This window comes from Talpa occidentalis, unplaced genomic scaffold, assembly GCF_014898055.3.
Source record: "Talpa occidentalis isolate TD23 unplaced genomic scaffold, MPIMG_talOcc4v2.1, whole genome shotgun sequence".
Taxonomy (NCBI): domain Eukaryota; kingdom Metazoa; phylum Chordata; class Mammalia; order Eulipotyphla; family Talpidae; genus Talpa; species Talpa occidentalis.
In genome coordinates this window covers 144,794,328-144,816,498 of record NW_026555331.1, presented here as the reverse complement: position 1 = coordinate 144,816,498, position 22,171 = coordinate 144,794,328, and the positions used below count along the sequence as shown (strand labels likewise).

Genomic DNA, 22,171 nt, shown 5'->3' with positions numbered 1-22,171 from the left:
TGTTCTCTGAAGGGAAGTCAGGGCACCAGTAGCCCACCCATTATGCTGATGGGGTCAGCTCTCTGTGGGGGCTGTGTGTGGGGTTTGAACCTAGGCAGGTGTGCACCTGCCCCATCTGAGATTCAGTTTGATCTGATTTACAAAAGACACGAGATTCCCGGCTCAGACACAAAGCGATGTTACTCCCAGCACAGCCAACAGCACGAGCATTGGCTCCCCGCCTCCTCCCAGGTTTCATGATGGATCCGGTGGGTGCTGTGGTACCGGAGGGTGTGGTCCCAGATAAGGAACCTGAGCTTGGGGGCCACTGCTTTTTTTTTTTTAAGATTTATTTATTTATTTATACATATAAGAACTAGGGTACAGGCCAGAGGTGAGGAAGGGTAAGAGGATTCACCACAGACAGAGTGGGGAGCAGAACAGGCAGATGGACCGAAAACACTGCTGAGAGGGGCAGCAGGTGAGACAGGAGAGGTCTGCTGCGCCTTGTGGCTATCTCCCTGGCCAGCTGGGGATTGAACCCGTGCTGCAGAGGCTGTGGACAGCTTCACTGCGCTGTGCTCAATCCCCTGCGCAGCATGAGCAGCGTCCCCTGCCCCCCCCCCCAGTCCTGGGGGCCTCTGCCTTTATAGCAAATAGTAAATAGCCTGCTTTTCCCCTGGGGGAGACATTACCTCATCACACATGATGTCCAGCCTCATAAACAACCCGAGCTGTGATCTGTGGAAAGGAATGTGAGGGCCTCGCCATCCTGGCACAGCTGGTGGGACAAGTAGGACCAGAAAAGACCCACAAAGAGCTGTCTTTGTCACCTGACGTGCATCAAAGACCACAATGGGAAGGGAAGGGAGCAGGTGGGGCCTGGAGTAGGTCTGCTCATACCCACTTTTTGGTTAGGAACCCCAGGAAGTCCAAGAAATCTCCGTTCCAGCCTGGACTTGGAGGGAGTTCAGAGTGCGGGTGTTGGAGGCACCTTTGGCAGTTTGTTGAGTGTGGGTTAGGCTAGGTGGGAAGATACCTTAATTTGTATGCGTGTTATGTGGATCTCCTTGGTACTCTCCACAGGCCTCACAGAAGGGAGACTGTGTTTGTCTTGATATGTGTCTCTGTTGTTATCAGAAATAAGATTTCCTTCCTTTTCCTCTTTGGCTTTCCTCTGAGCTATAGCCCTTCTCTGTCTACCTCAGCTTTTCTGGTTCTTTACCACACAATTGCTAGTAAAGGGCTTCCCAGCCAGGCCCCCTGGGCTTTGTGTTCCACACCCCTAATTTGCTTAACCACACAGCTGTCACTGGGCCAGTTTTGTGATTTGCTCCCTGTGCAAGACTATGGCCCTCCATGTGTGAGTTCTCTCCTCTTTAGACTGGCTGTTCATGTCTCACCCCACTGCTGTATGGAGGGAGGCCTGTGGACAGCTGCTGGAGGGAGGGCCCCTCTCTCCTTTGCAGACCTCCATCTTGGTTTCACTCACTTTTCATTGCTCCATGATCTCCAAATTCTGACAGTGTGAAGGATGAAATCTTTCTTTTCAGGTGAAAATACTTGATACTTCAAAAGATTGTTAGGTACCAGACTAAGTTCCCCAGAGAAATTAGGAAGGCATTTTAGCCTAATTTTATGGTAAAGTTAGAAATTCCACAGACCCAGAAAATATTTTAGAACTCTCTTTTTTATGTTTCTGGGTGAATAGACAGTAGAATGTTCAGTAGAATGTACCCTCCAGTCCCTGCAAAACACCCCGAACTCTAATGTCTCAATCACACAGAAAGAAAAAGGAGACCACTCATGCCTTTTTCATTTTGGCCGCAATCCCATGAACAATTTCAAAACATCAGTGAAAGTTCATACATAATGAATATTTATTCAAAGTTTGGGATTTTAGTGGCATACGATTGTCTTTTCTATATGTAGCACTCTCGTATTTAGTCTTTGAGATGGTTCATCAGTCTCCTTAAGTATTGTTACAGTATATAGAAGTCCTAATTGCTAAGGCTGCTTCTACCCCAGGGCTTTGAGGTAGATGTTACAGCTTTTGGATACTCCTTTAGCCATCAGAAAATCAGATGCTGACTCTAGAAGACTGGGGAGAGGATTCAGGTGGGACATGGATGCTTGGTTCTTCCACCATGGAGTCATCAGATGGTCACAGATGTAGAACTGAGTTTGCCTGTGTGCCCTGGATAAACAGTACTGAGATTTTGAGGGTTCTCATCATTTTACATTGTATGTGATCATTTGTAATGGACACATATTATAAACATTGCTGATGTGAAGAGGTCACACAGGAATACTCACTCTGTGTGCTGTGCCTTCTAATAGCATGTGTTCTCTTTGTTCCTATTTCATTGACAACCCAATTTTTTTCACAACCCACTAATGGTTCATGTTTTGGAATTTGGAAAAGACTATTCTAGATAGTTCTGGAAAGATATGAAAAAGTTGCTTCATCTCCGTAGGGGATGATTGGGCTACAGATGATTTTACACACACACACACGCGCGCACACACACCCCTCAACGTGTTCCATGTCTGAGTAAGAGTAAAGTGTGTTACAAGATTTGATGCAAAGTGTGACTATGGAGATGGCCTGGGTTGAATCTCTGGCACAGAAGTAATTGGGACGCATCAGTTCATTCTTTTTCCTGAGTCCTGGTTTCCCGCTTCAGGTACCTGAATATTCAACGTGTAGCACACAGTAACCGAGTCCCCATTAACCTCCCCCCACTCCCCAATAAAGGAAACAGAAGAAAACAAACCAAATACAGAAAAAACACATGCATCTCCCAGTAATTGTGCAGTTGTGTTTCACACTCTCAGCTACTTTGTGTGCTTTGCCCAGTTGCCTTTGATACGCCTCCCAAGATGCAGGGTGATGTTTTATTTTGGGCAAAACTGGCAGCTACCTTTGGCTGCTCTTTTGTGAGGAACTGTATGAGGACAGTCACAAAGTTTATTTTTACATCTCACCACAGGACAAAATCTACATTTTCCATCAAGCATTGAACACTTTGACTTAACAGGTTGTGAAAAATCTCTTGGGCCAGGTAGACATTTCCTCTGAATTTAAGACCTTGCTCCTGGAAACCTAATAATTCATTAGGCCACAATTAGCCATGAGTATAATATACAAAATATAATAATACAAAAATAAAAGACAAGTTGCTAATGATGTTTTCAATGAAGCTAATACCAAGCATTGAATATACAATTGGCTCCATCCTGTGGTTGACTCTTTACAGGCATAGTTTTTAACTCATTCTTCATTTCACCTGTGGCTGCTTTTGCTCCACATGGTCCTTCACATAGCTGGGTAACAGTTATCTCCCAGGATCCCAACACTGGCGGCTGGGCCTCTGCCCCAGGGGCGTGGGAATAAATGCCATGTCTTCTCAGACCAGCATATCCCTATCAGTGATGGGCTCATGTCTGACCCCATAGCATGCTCTCCTATTAAAACCTCTGGCTTCGGGCCTCCCTGGTGATGCAAGGGGTTAAGCACAGTACTACTATGAAGCTATCTGCATCCTCTGCAGCAAGAGTTCAATCCCTGGCTGGCCAGCACACTGACCCACATGGTGCAGCAGACCTCTCCTTGTCTTGCCCGCTGCGTCCCTCAGCAGTGTATTTCAGTAGTCCGCCTGTTCTGCTCCCCACTCTGTCTCTGGTGAATCCTCTCACCCCCCTCACCTCTGGCCTGTATCCCAGTTCTTATATACATAAATAAATAAATCTTAAAAAAAAAAAGTAAAAGCCCTAGCTTCATCTTTCATCAATGGAAAGAAACAGCAGGCACTGCAGGGGTTGATATGCTTCAACAAACCCAGAGTGCTCTGGTGCTGGGAGATCCTCATTATCCTTTCAAGAGAATGAACTTCATGGAGCTGCCTAAACCTAGAACTTAAGTGAGTTCATGAAGGTTCTGAGGTCTAAACTCAGGTTTCCTTGACTTGGGACCCTGGCCCCCTGTTCCAGAGAATGTATGCCAGCCTAGCCATCCTAAAGCCATCCCATCAGCTCTTTGAGAGTCAGATGGAGGGACCGGTCTTTTAGGAAAATGTTCCCATTTTCCTAAAGAAAGCCCTGGTGTGACTTCCTGACTCCTGCAATATGCCAGGGAGCACCCTCAAATCTTGGATCTGTCATTTGCATTTTATCTTTGGTATAACCAGAGATGTGCATTTACTGCTACTGTTTTGTCCTGAATGTCACCCCCAGGACCTGGTTAGTGTGTACCTCACTGTCCTTGGACTGGATTTCATTGTGACTCCATTGGCTGCTGGAGTCCTATGGGTAGCAGTCTTTTTCTTTTTTAAGATTTTGTTTATTTTTGCGTAGGAGAATTGGGGTGCAGGCCAGAGGTGTGGAGGGTGAGAGGATTCACCAGAGACAGAGTGGGGAGCAGAATAGTCAGACTGACTGAAACACACTGCTGAGGGGGGCAGCAGGAGAGGCAGAAGAGGTCTGCTGCGCCTTGTGGGTCAGTTCTTGGGCCTGAACTCAGGTCATCAAGGTTGTCCTTCATAGTGGTAGGGCTGAGACTTAACCCCTAGGCCACCAGGAGGCCTGGGGTAGTGATCTTTCTTATCTACTGGAAAACATGTCTCTTGATTGGATTTTGATAGGATGTTCATGTCACTGGATTTAAGAAAAATCTACTTAATTAAGAAGTCTTTTACCTTGTAATTTTACTAGGTCCCAGATCAAGGAAGCAAGCTGTTGCATATTGAAAAGTAGATGAGTTCTGGTGTCATATAGGTTTCAGGGATGTCTTAGTTCTTCTACTCAGTAGACTTTGGGCCAATTACCTTGTATCTCAGTAAGTAAAGTTCTGGAACTCGGTCTGTGGTCACTTAATCATTGTTAATTGGTTTTCCTTATGACAGATAGGAGTATTATGAATGTGGATGGATTTCCCAGACTTAATTGGGTCGTAGAACTCTATTTAGATTTTTGGGCTGGGGAGTTTACCCACTTTCCTCTAGTGTAATCGCTCCGTGGCTGATTGAAGGCCCTTTGTGTCACACCACTCCCACCCTCAGTGCATTTCACCTTCACTAATCTAAGTAGGAGAAGCACATTATACATCATTGTCGCTTTCCACCAAAATTTCAAACTAAAAAATCTATTTTAAACTATATGTTTGCTCATCTGAAAAATCTGGATTATAAACTGTTAGAAATCAGGGACAATTAAACAACTATTTTCATTTGCAGGGAATTCAGAATATAATTTTCTTTGAGTTTGGAAAGGATGTGCCAATGAATACCAAGTAAGGCATGGCACGTAGCATGTAACTGGTAAACATGAAGACTGCTGTAGCCAGACTGGTAGGTGCCTTGTACATTGTCACACTTTGGCCCCCCAGCTGAAGGCCTAACTTGAACTTACAGCATTCTATCATTGGGGGTTAGGTATATCTGAACCTGTTTTTAAGAGGGACCTATGGATGCTATTGGGGTGCTCTTCATCCTGGAAAAAGCAGGTGTCAGTCTAAGGATATCCAGGTTGTCCTGTAGACAACCTCGATATAAAACGAGTTGCCTGACTGTGGGTCCTCACTCGCGCGCTTTAAAGGGACTTATGAATACTCACTGCAGGCACACATAAAAGGTTAATTAAAGGTTTATTTACAGGGGAAGGGGAAGTGAGGAAATGTACAACTCGGAGAAAAGAGGGAAATAAAGTCTAAATGCGTCCTACCTGTTCCGCCGACCTGGAATCCCAATGGCACGCTGAGAGCTGGCCGCGAGCCAAGAGCCGTGAAGCCAAGAGAGCCCCTAAGGCCCACCTGTCAGGTTTTTATACCAAACCTGGCTGCTTAACCCCACCCTCAGGTCCCAGCAACCCTCCCTTGGGTGATGATGGGATTTGTCTTTCCCAGTGTCCTGATGGCTTTGGTCTGGAGTGGGGGTGGAGTCCACGAAGCCTGCATGGGATTAACTCAGGACGTCCTTTCCCCCTAACAGCTGGGAAGGAGGAGTCTTTCTGGGTATTGTGTGGGGTTGGTTTTCTTGGAGTTTCATTCTCTAGGCTGGGCAGGGTCCAGGGAGTGGACAGGGAGGAGGTGTGGGATGGTGGTAGGTGAAAGGGACTGGCCAGCCTGTCCTAATTGCCTTGTGCTCCAGAGAACTTGTTTCTCTGGCATTTGTCAGAGAACAAGTCGCAAACCCTGGGAAACCTCCTTGTCCTTCCTGCGCTTGGAAGCTATTCAGGAGCCAGACTGGTGATTGGTAGATGATCTATGAAAGCCCAGAATTCTGCAAACAAACAATTTGCTGATATTTTCCAATGATCTTGTCTGGTCCTCTGATGTTATTTCACAGCTTGCATTTTCTGAAAATCCTTGGGAGTCAAAAAAAAAAAAAAAGCATCTACTCATAAAATCTTCCCACGTTGTCCTGGACATTGGGCTTGGGGAAAGGGATGAGGAGGAGGAGCTTCAATTCATTCTTTGTATTTACTGCTCAGTGGACTTCATCCCTGGGGCTCTAATTCAGGACCTTGAATGGTTAGATACTTTCCCATGCTTCGCAGTTTTCAGGATTTACAAAGAATTTCTTCATCTGCTCTTTCTGTGTCCTGATATCTCACAAACAACACAAGATATACTCTTCTCATCCCCAAAGGCTTCCCTTTTGCTTATTTATTTTTTAAAAGATTTTATTTTTGTGTAGAACTGGGGTATAGGCCAGAGGTTGGGGGTGAGAGGATTCACCAGAGACAGAACGGGGAGCAGAACAGGTGGATCTACTGAAATACACTGCTGAGGGGAGCAGTGGGTGAGACAGGAGAGGTCTGCTGGGCCATGTGGGTCAGCTCCCTGCTCGGGGATCGAACTCAGGCCATAATGGTGATAGTGCTGAGACTTAACCCCTCAGCCACCAAGGAGGCCCCAGCCTTCCCTTTTTAAAGGGGGGAGCATAGTTGTCTAATACTAGGGATTGAGCAACTCTTTTCTTTTGCTCTGCTGTCTGTGTCTTGCTGGGGCTAGACCAGAGTCATATCAGAGGATGGCTGCTGAGACCCTGGCTCTGAGCATGTGTCCAGTTGAGTAAGCATCATTGCCCTTTCTTGGTTGGCCCTCATTCTGATGGTGGAGATGTTGGAACGTTGCAAGGTGGTCGTGGCTGCCCTCCTGGCATCTTGCATTTCCTCTTTCTTTCTCCAGCTCTGCCGCCTGAGGACCTGTTGTTCAAATCCTGTTGCCACTTTCCATCACAGCCACCACCCCTGGCTACTTCTACCCTAGTTTTCTTCTAGGCATGTTCCTTCTTTGCTTTTTGTCTTTCATTTGCTGACTTCAGTGTCTCTCATCTCTTGGGTAAAGGAGTCTCCTGTGTCACCACCACCAGCCCATCAGAATTGTCTTCCTTCTTTGTTATCTCAGTGGCTGGCAGGCCAGGTACATCAAGGATCAGTTACGCATCCATGTGTTCACCAGCTCAGGGACTGGACCCGCTGATTCTGAGCGGGGAACTATGCAGCACTGCTGCTGGAGGGCACAGAATCCGTGTCTTGCTCCAAAGGAAACTGTCCCTTGGTGCTGTGTTCAGAGTCAGGCACAAAGCCAGGGTACTTTCCAGAGGCCTGAGGGCAGAGGTCACCCCTGGCATCCTATTGTCTCTCAGCCTCTCTTCATGGTTTTCATTGCATTGCGTTTGCAGAACTCTCTTGCAACAGCTGCAGAAGCTGCAGACTTTGGTGATGGGCAAGGTTTCTCGCACCTGCAAGCTGGCTGGCACACAGACAGGCACCTGCCTCATGGTGAGTTTCCTGACGACACAGCACTCAACTGCCCTGGTCCAGTCTCACTCCCATTCGCCAAGTTCAAGTGCTGAGGGTTTGGAGGAACCAGGCAGCTCACTCCATGGCTGTTGCTCTGCCGCAGTGCAGTGGCTGAGCTGTGGCTGCGGTCTGATGGTGCCCTCTGTCTCCTGGCCCTCCCAGGTGTTCCTGGTCTAAAAGTTGCTCTGTGGGTCTTGGAATCGACAGCATCCCATGTTCTCTCCTCGCTGCAGGTGGTCGTGTTATGCTTTGCCGTTGCATTTGGCAGCTGCCTGCAGGGCTACGGGCCCTATCCTTCCGCCACCAAGATGGCGCTGCCCAGCCAGCACTCCATGCAGGAGCCCTACACAGCCTCTGTGGGTAAGTGGCACTCAGTGCCGTGCAAGTTTCTTGTTTCGTTTCTCCAGAGCTTTCTAAAACTTGACTCTCTGAAAAGAGACTTCTATTTAAAGAGTGGTAAAAGTGTAATCTCTCCACTGAATGCAGGGAAGAGGGGTGTGGTGCCCAGGCTGCGGCATCTCCCTACACTCCACCCCTTGCTCTGGCCTGGGGTGTTGCTGACATTCTCCAGGGCTTGAGACCACGGTTTGGAAACTTCTGTTCTAGACTCGTCCCTGGCAAATTCTAATGTCTCCTTTTTGATTTCTGATAAGGGGGATGGATGTGACTTGGGGGGTGGGGGTGGAGAAAGTTAAGTTTCTCATAACATTTTAAGGGAACACCCGTGTTTTTCCTTCTATTCAGTGGAACTGTTTATCACTATAGTAGATGAAAGAAAAGAATCGGTCTGGCTTATAAATCATTAGATCCAAGATTTAGAGAATTTGGAGACTAGGGTTTTCTGACCTAGATCAATGATCCCATTTAAGTATGTAGGGAGTACGCAGGTGGTTTGGGGGGCTCACCGTATATGCACTAATATGCATACATACTAGCAAGAGCACATATGGAGTTAGGAGGTACTAGATTTAGGGTTGGCCTAATTTTGCAGGTCTGAAAGGCCTGTGTTCTTCACCTAGCTGGCGTACCTGCCAGGGAAATGACAGAAATGCTAGCATTCCAACCAGATAATTCCAGTAGTCTCTTGGGAAATTTTTTTCCTTAAGGTAATGTATCTCTAAATTAAATGGAAACCAGTGGGAGCATAACTTCTGTGCCTTGGAAAACAGCTCCGGAGCCATCCCCCTCTGCAGCGCTCTTGTAAAACAAAAGAAGCCGTCTCCATCCTTTGATTTATGGCTCTGGCTTTGTGTCTTTAGTTTCTACATGAAAATGCAGTTTTTCTGCCCTTGTACCTTCTCTCCAGGCAAGACCACCACAGTGGGGACACTTCCTATTTTAGCCTGGTCCAGCTAGCTCCAAACATTGGACTCTCCGTGAATTGTCCCTTCAGATGGTTATGGGAGGGCAAGGAGAGGAGTTTTATTTTCGAGGCAGTGGAGTTAGCAGTCTGTGTCCTGTTGATTTGCTTGCCTATTGTCCTCCCAGCATTGTGTAATTGGTATAATTCTTCAATGCACAAAACTGAAACTCTAAAGCCTTTATAAAGTAAACTAACTATAGTTGGCACCCTCCATCCTGGGCAACACGAACCCTGAAATTGTCATTTGACCCCCCCCAGACCCGCACAGTGAGTGAGAGGATGTGATGTACCCTGGTAACCCCCCTCTAACCCTAGAACTGTGCTCTGTCCTCAGTGAGATCCAGGAACCTGCTGATCTATGAGGAACATTCGCCTCTGGAGGAGCCGTCCAGCCCGGCCTCGGCCGGGGAGCTTGGGCGGTGGGACAGAGGCGCCTCTCTGCTCAGGGCCTCAGGGCTGGAGCCCCTGCCGGATGTGGATCTTCCCCATTTCATTATCTCGAACGAGACCACCCTGGAGAAATCCGTGCTCTTAGAGCTGCAGCAACACTTGTGAGTCAAATGGTGACAGATTCAGCTCCCTTAAGACACTGACGATGGGTTCTGCGTCAGCAACCTGGACCATGGGGTATAGACTCTCCCAGAGGCCTGGTCCAGCCCCTGTGCCCAGGACCTGGGAGTATAGATCCTACTGCTTGCCGGTAGCTGCCCTTAGCAAGATGGGGGAGGGACCTAGTGTAAGCTCCGCCCGTGTCTGCTATGTTTTGGGGACTTGGCCTGACGGGCACCAAGAAGGGGGCTTGAATCCCTTCCCCACTCTCTTCACCCTCCCCTCGAAGCCACAGGAGCAAACTCACAGCCCAAGATCAGCAGTGGACTAGCTGTGCTAATGCCACCCCAAGCACCTCTCCATCTCTGGGTGCACGTGTGTTATGCTACGTAGACTTCTGTGATTTATATGTAAAAGGTGTGTGTTAATATATGTTTCTATTGAGAGGCACTACTGGAAGCAGTGAACATGTGCGCATTTCCATACTGAAAATAACATGTTTGGGCCCAGTTCCCCCTGAATTGTTTCTTTTAGGTAGTGATGGGGAAAGTCCTTTCATAAAGACCAAGGCTTGTGTAACTGACAGTGTTGTTGCTGTGCTCGGGGAGGTGTCTGGAGGTGTCCAGAGAGCACAGGAGGGTCTGTACACACTCCTGGTCACACCTGGTGTCTCTGGTCTGGCTGAACGCCCCCTCCGTGCCTCTAGAAACGAAGCTATTCTAATGAAGTGAGAGAAATTCCCCTTCATGCTGCAGGGAAGATTCATAATTATATATACTTTTATGTGTTTATGTCACACATGCATATTTAACATTTACCAGTGGTTACTGTTTTAGGCACTATGCAAATAGGATATACAAGTTCTTTTAAACACTTTAAGAGGTTAAGCATTATTGTTATTCCCATTCTAGAGAATCTTAAAGCTGCCCTAGGAGGAGTGAAGGCTCAGCTCCTTGAGGACTTGGCTCATGAGCTGAGTCATCTCCCCTCATTGCTCAGCTATTCAAAGCCCCTTTGAAATCTCACTTGTTCTGGGACCATCTCCCCTTTTTGAAAGCCCTTGTAGCCCTCACCAGGTTGCCTAGCAACAGCTCTATAACAGTTAATAACATTTATTTTCTGTTATATATTTATTGTTATTTCAAGTTAGTGTTTTTTTTTTTTTTTAAACATTGTTTATCTGGTTATTGACTAGACCAGGGACAACCTTTATCCTTTATTTTCTTCTTCCCAAGGTCTGGCACAGTGCACAGTAAATGCAGTCATTTAAAACAATGTGTAACAACTCAGTAAGGAACCTCCGTGCTCACCCTCTGGATTCTTTTTTTTTTTTTTTTTAAGATTTATTTATTCATACAAGAACTGGGGTACAGGTCAGAGGTGCGGGAGGGTGAGAGAATTCATCAGAGAGAGCAGGGAGCAGAACAGGCAGGTGGACGGAGGACACTGCTGAGGGGAGCAGCAGGCGAGGCAGGAGAGGTCTGCCGCATCATGTGGGTTTCTCCCTGGCCAGCCGGGAATCGAACCCACGCTGCAGAGGCTGCAGAGAGCTTCACAATGCAGTGTTCAACCTGCTGCACTACCAAGGAGGCTCTCACCCTCTGGATTCTGAGGAAGGGAGGGGGGTAGGCTGGTAGTGGAGAGCTGGAACAGAAGATTGCTGCTAGGAGGAAAAGCCCCCCAGAACGGGCTGGTGCCAGCCTGCAAAGTCGCCATCATGACGTGATGGCCTCACGCTACCAGAGCGTGCAGATCCTCGTGAGTAATCCGTGACTGAGACGTCTCTTTCCTTTTGATGCCTTCACAGGGTCAGCACCAAACTGGAAGGCAACGAAACGCTGAAAGTTGTAGAACTCGACAGAAGAGTGAACGCCACCTTCTGAGGAGGCCGTCCCCACCCTTGCTCTTTCTTGTTACCGTATCTTTACGTCCCCAACTACCTTTGTTGTAGCTTTTTCTTTTTGCCACCCAATCTTGACAAAGACACGGGCAAGTCATGGGCAAGATCCGGACGTGGCTTTAATGGAGGGACAGCCTGGGATTTCCAGAGGTGGTGAGAACACCTTCCCCTGGGCCCCGCGCCCCTCTCTGTAGAAGGGACCCCAGCATCTCTCCTCCCTTTCTCTTACTGCTCTAGGAGATTATTTTAGGGTCTGGGGTGGGCAAGCAGGCTTGTTTCCACCAACAATGCCAAAAAAGTACTGCCTGATTCCCACCACCGCTTCTGTGACCACCGCTTTGAAGAAGACAAGAACACTCACTCATTCGAGACTCCAGACTCTAGCCACGAAAGGGCCCGGATGCCCGTAGGGCCCTGGCAAAGCACACTGACTGATGGACGTCCTGCCCTCCCCTCGCCTGGGTCTCCGTGTCGCCCCCATCAGCTCTGGACCTGCCAGGGCATCCTGGGAGCACCGTGCCGCCGCGCCCCATCCGAGCCCTCGCTGGTTGTCCTCCCGGTGCCGAGGGAGGCTCCTCCGTCACATTCTCAGGCCGCAAGTGCAATGCCTGAAGGAATCAGGCTTCTCTACTCCAGGCGAACCTGCCCCATCTCGATGCTTGTAGGATTTCTCCGTTACCGGTGTCCCCACACGCCCATAGTTCTGCCTTCCTGCTTCTCCTCCCCGTTTGTAAATAGTATTTATTAGCTTGCTGAGACTTCCCACCAGCAACCACACTGAAGAGATTCAACACCTCCTCAAGCCAGCAAAGCCTCTCCTCGGCCTTTGGAGCAGGGAGGGCATCCTGGGCTCTGGGGTCTCCGTATTTGTTTCTTTTCTTCTTTTGTTACTGGGGGTCTGTGATTAGAGTCGGGAAATCTCCCAGAGCAGGTTTCCCCCTGTAGAGGGGACTCGAAGGAAGCTGGACAAAGCCTTGCTCTGGCCTGTGGCTCTGTGGCCCGGGGCTCCTCCTGTCCTGTGTCCAGAGCAGAGAAGGGCTCCTGGCCCTGGCCCTGGCTCTCTGGACAGCCTTGCTGACGTGTCTCTCCACACCTGGTCCTGACCCCTCCTCACACACTGCGCGACCCTCCTCTTCTGCTTACACGTGGGGGAGGGGGATGGACCTGAGGCCCATTCCTGGGGCCGGAGAAGGTGGCATTTGTCTATCTGGTCTTACCTTTCCTAGTCAGGTTTGGCTACTTTGCAGCTCACCCAAAGAAATACCACCTCACCCCCAACCTCCTTTAATTTTTTTTAATGATTAAAAGTAATATTTGTAGTTTAAAAAAATCTTTCTTCTTTCATACAAATAAGAAATGGAAATTGCCTTTTTATTGTATAACATAGAAGATGCCTCTTAAGTGTTTTTCCCTGACTTGTAAAAGGTTTTGTGTAGGAAATGTGCTTACATATTGTATTTTGTTGTTAGTGGTGGCTGAAAAGCCTCTTGCTTTAACTACTCTCCCTCCCTCTCTTTCTCTCTCTCTCTCTCTTTCTCTCTCTCACTCACACACACACACACACACACTCACACATACACACATACACACAACCCTGTCATTGGACCCTGTCCTGTGGCGAGATAGCAGGATCTCGTCCACACCTGGGCCTTCCATTCCATGCCAGAAACAGGATTTGGTGCCATCTACATTAATCTCATGAGCAAATCCCAGCCTTGTCAGCCTAGATACTTTGTGGGAGTCACCGTGATTCCTTTCTCCCGACTGTGGAAAGTTCCAGGCAGGAAGATGGCCAAGTTCATCTTCCCGTGGTATGTGCAGCCGGGTTGGTATTGGTGGCCCTGCTGTCTGCACGGATCCTGGTCCCTTACCTCAGCCAGAGAAGACTGAGTTTGTCCGAGCTCTGTGTTATGGGGCCTTCCTAGCATGTCCCCCCAAATCTGCTCCCTTCTCTCCTTCCCTTCTGCTCTAGCTGCTTCTGGGCCTGCTGGTATGGCTGGTATGTGGTCTCTGTGGACCATGGCTCACCCCATCCCTCCCTTTAAAATAGCATGTGATTATCAGTCATAGGCAGCCGGAGGCAGAAGGGGGCCTGAGAAGGTAAAAAGATGGGGTGAGCTGGAATAATATTTGTGTGATGAGGGTAGGTTCGTATTTAAGGACATGTGTGAGAATGGACTCAGCAGCCACCCACCGCAGTGGGGCAGATCAGGCTCTGAAGGCCCTGACGCTGCAGAGTGGGCACTGCCCTTCTAGGCGGGGAGGAGGAGAGAGCAGGCAGCAGGTGCCCAGCCCCTGTCCTCACTGCCTGGAAACTACTCCCCCTACCCCGCGCCCCCTGCTCTCATCACTCAGCAGACCCCCACACGGCAGACTTTGCTCTCTGAGAAGCTGTTCTCCCAGACCTCTGTCTCCGGAGGTGCGGCCACCAGCCTGAGAGCTCACGTGGCTGTTTTAGGGCCTCCAAGTACCCATGTGATGCTGTTTGAGAAGAAACCTCCACCTTCTGCTGCTTACTTAGGGGGTAGACAAGGGGACTCAATGGTTATCCCTTGAGGGGGATGAGAAGGAGCCCAGAAGACATAGAAGGGTTCGTGACATCCTCCACAGGCTTGGCTAACAACCCATGCCCACGTCCTTGCTCTGGGATTCACCCCAGAACAGGTGCATTTGTCTCCCCAAAGGGCAGCCCCTAGAACAGCCCCTCAAATCTGGTTAGCCCTGAAGTCTGATAGTGGCAGCCGAGGGCTTCCAAACACAAGACTGAGCGTGACCCTAAAGAATAAACCCGTCCGTCATAAATACGTGGGTAGCGAGTTTCCACCTTGTAAAGAGGTTCCGCTCGCCCCTTTGATGGCCGGGCGCAGAAGATGCCCTTCCAGGCTTCAGAGAACTGGCGCTTGTTCCCCGGATGAGACCTGAGTCACCCAGGCCTCCAGCGTGGCTCTTTTCACTCTCGACTGTGCACTGAGGGACAGAGCCTGTAAATGAAAGGCCTCGGTGCCAGTTTTAGGAAAGAATTCCTGCGAAGTGTTAGGACCCTGCAGCCTGGCTCACAGGAAGAGCGTTACATAAAATCCTGGCAGCTGAACTGGGCTGCTCCTTTCCAGCAGGGAGCAGGGGTGAGGTTTGACACCAGTGCAGGCAAAATTAGGTAACCTTTTTATTTAATATAAATGATTTTGATCTGGAGGCCTAACTTGTAGCTTGCGGGCAGCTTTTAGCTCAACATATTTACAAACCAACTATAAATATCACAGTTGGTTTTTTTTTTCCTTCTTCTTTCTCTGTTTAGCCCGAATGCCAGAGAAGGCGATGACTCTCATGTGCCCAGAGAGTAGGCGTGTTGATTGATTCTTCTTTATTCTGGCGGTGAGTCAGTGTCCGGAATTTTTGTCACAAGTGTTTTATTAAAAATTTTCAGCACTCCGTGGCCACCTCCTTCCATGTCCTCACACCAAGCCAAGCCGTAAAGACAGAACCGGTTGACCCTCCCAGCAAGCTCTGCTGGACATGTGTCGCCCAAGCATAACATGGAAGTGGAGACATCCCTCTCCCTAGTAAGAAATGGACCCTCGCGTGCTGGCCTTGTTGACACGGGCAGATTAGAGATGAAGAAGGCTTTCAGCACCCCCTTATCTGTTTTGAGTCACACGTTGGGTGAAGCCCACCTTTGAGGGGACTTTATTAAAGCCCCAGCGCTCTAGCTTGTGAGGCTGGCAGGGCCTGTGAACCATTAGCAGGGAAGACCCTAGCAAGACTCGTGTTATTTGAATGCTTTTCAGCTGGGACAATTAGTAGATGTGATTGAATGAGTCCCTCTGGGAGGGCAGATTCCAGCTTTTCCATTCTGTCCATCAATCCTAGGACTTTGCAGTTTTGCATGAGGCTGTAGGCAATGTAGAGGAATCAGAGGGACTGAGGAAATGTCATCGATCAATAGTTATTCAAGACACAATACTGTCTCTCCCCCCCCCCAACACACACACAGACACACAAACACATGCCTCCCATGTCTTACACACTCATTTGTGCCTTAAATGTGTCATATATGAATCCAGGGTGACCGAGGAATCCCATGTCCCTGGGAGATTTTCTTTACACCTTTGTAATACTAGACTGAAGTGGGTGAGGGACAAAGAACTTTTCCTAACAGACACAAAAAATGGCCTCAAAGCACATCCTGATCAAATTTGCACATCAGGAGAAAACAAACAGGGTCACACGTGCATTAGGAAAACCCCATCTTGAGGGGGCACAGCCACATCGATGAGTGACCCTGCAGGTGGCAGGTGCTCTGAGTTCTCACAGCATAGCATTTTTGAGGTGTCCAGGACCTCGGCCCCTTTGAGCATGAATTCTCTGTGCCTCTGTGGACAGTGGGTCATCACTTAACACAGGCAAAGTCCAGGTGTTTTATTTTTTGGGGGGGAGGGGCAACATAAAATTCAGGAAACCTTGTTTTTTTTTCAATCTTGGTTCTAGAACGAAGGGAAAGAATAGTTGTTGAACACTTCTAAGGTGCTGGCTGCAAAGCTATGTAAGTTTTTGGTCTTAGGGATAGAGAAAACAAGGGTAGTTACTAGGAGACAGATAAACAGCTAATGATGGGGGTGAGGCAACAATTTGTGGGTTTGGTTGAACAGATGCCTCTTGGTGACAAGCTGTCAACATTTAAGTTTCCTTGGCAGGAAATGCAGCCCCTGCCCTGCCCCGGCCCCACCATGCAATGCTCGTGTCTTCTCCTCACGCTGGATTTGTGTCCCACGTGTTCCTCTCAGGTCTTGTTCCTGCAGTCTTGCAAATTCCAACTAGCAGTCTTTGCTTCCTGGAAAAGAAAACCCTGGGCTTTAGTTCTAATCCTCTGCCCTGTCCTGTTCCCCAGCTGGGTGGCAGCATAAATAACTTGCACCACAGGCCCATGGCCTCCACGGCTTAAAAAAAAAAATCTCCCTTTCAGGTAAAATGCTTTGAGTCTGTGGAAAACACCAGCACTCTGACACATTGTGAGTGACTCTTTTTAAATAATGCTGAGACCCTGGACTCTAATACCCCATGAGCTTTACTGTCTGTGGGGACAGGCTGGGCTTTCTGGGTTTTGGAACAGGTTGTATAGACTAGCAGCGTTTAAATCTAGAGACATCACGAGTCTATTATCTTGTGGTATTGTGATGGGTCGTTCTTTTTTTCCTTTTTTTTTTAATGGCTTTATATTCTTTGTCATAGCTAAGTAAATACCAAAAAAAGAAATGCTTTGTAGAATACTTGTACTTAGTTTGGGGGGGGGAATGAAATCGTTATGCTTTTGTATTTCCATTTCTTGCAAATAAAAATATTTTTTCTTAAATAGTAAAAGGTTGTCCAGTCTTTAAAATTCTGGAGATCAGGCTTGAAAGCCTTTGGCTTTGCCGATGAGCATGGATTTGCATATGTGGGCCTAACCATTCTTCCCTGATTATATTATCTAGTCAAACTGCAAGAAGAGTCTCAAGGCATCCATTTGTATGTTATCTTGAACTGAATCCAAATCTCAGCTGGAGGAATATGGAGAAATGTAGTTGTTTTTCAGACACAGGAAGAAAAACAGGCTCCTCCAGGGATCGGTGCAGTTCCTTGTCTCTTATAAGTATTTCCTAACTACATTTCAGAAGCCCGTGGATTCGAATTTGCTGTCCCCTCATTGGGATGCTGCAGTGATGGCTCGGACTTGAGCCAGAAGAGCCCTTCTTCTGAGCAATTTGTTGTTCAGGACGCCTCACTCAGACTCCTGCTCCAGAAATCCTAATGAAATGGTTGATAAAGGCCGATACATTCAAGCAGCGCGATCCTCACTCCCCTGCAATCTCCGCGTTCAAATTTAATTTTCTCCACTCAGAGAGAATGGGGCTTCATTTAGCCTCAGAAAGAATACCCAGGATGTTAGAGGCCAAGGCCACCGACTGTGTGAAGAGCATGTCCTGCGTGTGCTTGAGGGTGCTGCCTCTCTCCTCTTAGTACCTTGACCTTCTGTTCTGCACACGGGGCCTTTCCCTGTGGGTCCTTTGAGCCAGGAATCCGCCATCTCTGTTCTTAAGGGAGTCTCTTCTGGAAGGCTTCTCCTCGGCACGCTGGTGTTGGTGCAGTCACATGTGGAGAACATTCTGTATTACTCGTGCCTCTATAGTGTACATTTCCAATGCTTTTGTTATAGGACAGGGAGAGGGGCAGCCCAAACCCCGCAAACCTGCCTATTCTAAATGGGTTCTGCCATCCGCCTCATCAACACAAAACATAGGAGACTTTAATGGGAAGGAACTGTAATACAACTAGGAAACAATACAGGAAAGGCAAAGAGTCTAGTTTCTAAATGAAGCACCCAAAGTTATACATGCCCTCGTGGGTAAAAGTCCATCCAAATGGGATTGGCCCAGAGCAAGGCCCCAAAGCCTGCCGCAAGTCTAAAGCGTCTTCCAGTGGGGACCCACAGAAAAGGGTCAGAAACAACCAGACAAGCCCGGAAGGAAAAGAGCAAAATCAACATCAAGATAAAAGCTGCCATGGTCACCTCCCCACGGGTCTCACCCACATCTGTGTCACCCCGTCCACGACCAAAAGACAAGCGCAGTTTCTTCACGTGTCTCTAGGCTCCATGCGCCTCCTCCAGGTCTCCTGGCTCCATCCTGCTTCCTTCCTCAGTCTCTTCTGCAGCTTCTCCTCTCCCTGCTCAGCTCCACCCTCCCTTGGGTGGGGCAGGGAACCTCCCCCTTTCCTGGGGACCCCCCTGTTACACTTTGACATCTGGATCCTTGCTGACTCAGGAAGGACTGTCCCTCCCCAAGTAGAAAATCACTAGAAGCAGGAAAGGACTTGCCTGCAAACATATTGCCTATGGAAACCAGCCAATCCAGAGCCCACGCCTAAGTCCCTCCTTCATGTGCTCTCCCAGGGGTCACCATTCCCCTGCCCCAACTACCCCAGGGCTGGGTACACACATCTATACCTCATACCCCCAGAGTCTACTGAAATTATTCAGATTCGTCACAACTAACCCTGCCTATCTTGCTTCATAGTTCTTTCCTGTAGAAACCACAGTAAAGGCTATTGTCTATTTTCGCTCACCCCCTCTGCCTCCTGACTGGCCCTAGCACTTCCCCTTGTGGTGTGGCTCGCTCGCTCCCTCGGCTTGAGAACTGTGAGTAACAAGCCATCTTTTCAAGGGCATTGTCTCGACCTGTTGGCCTCACCAGCTCTGAATAATATTAAAACCTACACTTTAAAACACTTTCCTTAGGCATTGAAATGTCAGCGCAGAGGCTGATCTCAGACTAGGTTTCATGGAGGGGCTCCCTATGATGAAGAGAATACGGATTATTTGGGGAGGGCTTATTTCACACTGGCTGTCATTTTAGCACCAGAGGAGAAAAACGAGGCCTTTGGAGGTGGGATGAGGGGGGTGCTGAGGGGGGCGGGGCGTGCTGGGGTTTTTTCATGAGAATAAAGGTAAATCCAAAAGCCGGTGTCTAAAGTCAATCCTGTGCTCAGCTCCTAGGTAAATCTTCCTCATATGGCTAACGATGAGAGCCGCAGAAGCAAGGAAACGGGGAGACAGTGGGATTACGGGTTACACCCATAGTTACAACGTCAACTTGCTGGCTGAGACCTAGTATGTACCAGGTGATTCTCATGTATTAGCTGTGCTCTTAATTATTTCCTAACAACACTTTAAGAAGGCTATATAGGGCCTCCCCGGTGGTGCAGCGGTTGAGCGCTGGGTTGCGAAGCTGCCCGTGGCCTCTGTGGCGCCAGTTCGATCCCCAGCTGCTCCCCGGCCACCGGAGGAGGGTCCCACATGGCACGCAGACCTCTCCTGCCACCCGCTGCTCCCCTCAGCAGTGTGCTTCGGTCCTTCTGCCTGCTCTGCTCCCCGCTCTGGCTCTGGTGAATTCTCTCACCCTCCCGCGCTTCTGACTGTACCCAGTGCTTGTATAAACAAAAAAACAAATAAATAAATCATAAATAAAAAAATAAAAATACATGCCTCTTTAAAAAAAAAAAAAAGAAGGCTATATAATTGTCCCCTTGTGCAGTTGAAGAAACGGGTTCAAAAAGAGTTAAGACACTTCCTCAAGGTCATACTGCAGATTAGCTGCCCGGGAGAGGTTTGAGCCTGGTCTTCCATGATTCTAGTCTTGGAACTACACTAGGCTGTTTTTCAAGCCTGGAGACTTTCTCTTGTTAAAACACAAGCGTTACCTAGATTTGAAGTTGCAAACTTCAGCTCCTGCACAAACGTTTCTGGTTTAGTTCCATGATGTTTTGAAATCATTGGTTAACCTTTCAACACTGGAAGGTTCTCAAAATTCCCGATTTCCATCTTTTCTTGAAAGATGAGAAGACCTGGCAGCTTTGGGAGCTGAGTGGTGGTAGCCCCTAAGTGGACAGGTCATCCCCCATACCTAGGCAGGCTCAGTCACTCATGTCACCTCTTCTCACGGCGTTCCGTAGGAATCCTTATGACCTGTTCCTTCTCCCATCTGAACTGGTGACCTCTGCACTCAAGGAGACTGACTTTCTGTGGGTCATGAACACTGGGAAAAAGGGAGATGTTCTGTATTGGTGTTAGGACTAGGAGGGCAGGAGTGGTCGGCTTCATGCCGAGGGATAAGAAATGAGAGACCAGAGTAAGGGGGCAGCTGGGCTGGGAGCGGCGGAGAAACCACCCTTCTTCGCACCACAGACACACGCACAAATTGCAATCTGGGGACTGTTTTTAGTCCCAGAGATAAACCTGCATTAATCTCAAAGTTTATAATTTAAAAAAGGTTTATAACAACAAATCCTCTTGGGGCCTCCCTGGTGGAGAAAGGGGTTAAGTCACAGCACCATGAAGCTGTCCTCAGCCTCTGCAGCACGAGTTAGATCCCCGGCCAGGAAGCTACCCACATGGCACAGCAGACCTCTCCTGTCTCCCCGCTGCTCCCCTCAGCAGTGTATTTCACTTAGTCCGCCTGTTCTGCTCCCCACTCTGTCTCTGGTGACTCCTGAGACCCCACACTTCCGGCCTATACCCCACAAAAAACAGCAAGTGCAGTTTCCCAATGGCTGCATGGCTTTGTGTGCTTGGGCTGGTTCAAAGAAAAAAGTCTCACTCCCCCAATGTAAATATAAAACTGAATATTTAGACCCCACAAGGGCAGAAAAGCTGCCTTTAATCCTTAAAATGTGACTTTGCATGGCTTAGTTATCATTTCAATGTTGTCAATGATAACAGTTTTTTAAATCATGATTTGAGATAGTTTACATTGTAAGTGAATGTAGAGAAGAAAATAAGATTGAAGTGGTATTGCAATGCTGCCATAACTCCATGCAACCCTACCCCGGGTCTGTACTGGACTGCAGGTATAAAGGAGGGCCACTCTAGGGGAAGGCCACTGGAGATAGGCCCTGCGTGTGTGGCACAGGAGGGGAAAGAGGTAGCAGGAGTGCAGGTGCAGCCAGAGACACAATTTCCCTGCAATACAATAAAATTTTAAAATTACAGTGACATTGAACACAGCTGGGAAAGATAGAGCACTAAAAAGATTTTGTTGACACTAATAGTCCATTATTGTTTTTCCATCCACCAATCCTACTTCTTGGAAGGAACCAATTTCAATTTTTACTTGCATTTAGCTCTCTTTTGAAATAATGCATTTACACTGTTAATACTTCATATGTCACTTTTAGAGATTTACTCTTAGTTCTTGTTATGGTATAGAAGAATGTTAGCACTTCCAGTGTGCGCACACACACACAGGCACACACACACACACCCTTCTCTCTCTCTCTCCATTTTCTCCTCATTGGATCTCTTGTCCTCTTTCTGAAAAATCTGAATGTTTATTGCTGCCTATTTATATCCATCAAATACCATTAATGATTAGTTGTGTAAGTGTGAGTAAGTGGATGTTCATTTTCCTTTAGCCTAGGGTGCTTCAAACCCAGGATCAAGGTGCTGGGATATCAATTCAGTATGTTTTCACCAACAATTGAATAAAGAAACAGAACAGGACAGGAGCAGTCGGCTGAGCTGTTCTGGCATTGCCCAGAAAATATTAGAACACATAGAGTAGCGAGGTTCACACTGTTCTGTGTAGCTTTCAACTTATTTTATTTTTTTTTAAAGATTTATTTATGTACACAAGAACGGAGGTCCAGGCCAGAGGTGTGGGGGTTGGAAGGGGTGTGTGTGTGTGAGAGGATTCATCAGAGACAGAGTGGGGAGCAGAACAGGTGGATCTACTGAAATACACTGCTGAGGGGAGCAGCGGGTGAGACAGGAGAGGTCTGCTGCACCATGTGGGTAGCTCCCTGAATTCGTGCTGCAGTGCCTGCGGTTAGTTTCATAGGTTGCATCTTAGCCCCTTGAGCCACCAGGGAAGCCCCTTTCAATTTATTTTTTTTAAGATTTATTTATTTATGCATACAAGAGCTGGGGTACAGGCCAGAGGCACCAGGCGGGGTGGTGGGAGGTGAGAGGAGTCACCAGAGACAGAGTGGGGAACAGAACAGGCAGACTGACTGAAATACACTGCTGAGGGGAGCAGTAAGCGAGA

The 22,171-nt window shown here is 48.1% G+C and overlaps 1 protein-coding gene across 1 annotated transcript in view; it reads left to right on the top strand.

Annotated features, from left to right (window-relative positions):
- The window catches only part of CREB3L2 (cAMP responsive element binding protein 3 like 2), a 116,068-nt gene extending 98,903 nt beyond the window's left edge, over positions 1-17,165 (top strand). Inside the window, exons 9-12 of the mRNA XM_037514079.2 lie at positions 7,665-7,764; positions 8,019-8,145; positions 9,483-9,699; positions 11,505-17,165. Of these exons, the coding sequence (XP_037369976.1) occupies positions 7,665-7,764; positions 8,019-8,145; positions 9,483-9,699; positions 11,505-11,580 (520 nt within the window). The 3' untranslated portion in view covers positions 11,581-17,165. The remainder of the gene's footprint in view (positions 1-7,664; positions 7,765-8,018; positions 8,146-9,482; positions 9,700-11,504) is intronic.
- The last annotated feature ends 5,006 nt before the right edge of the window (positions 17,166-22,171 follow it).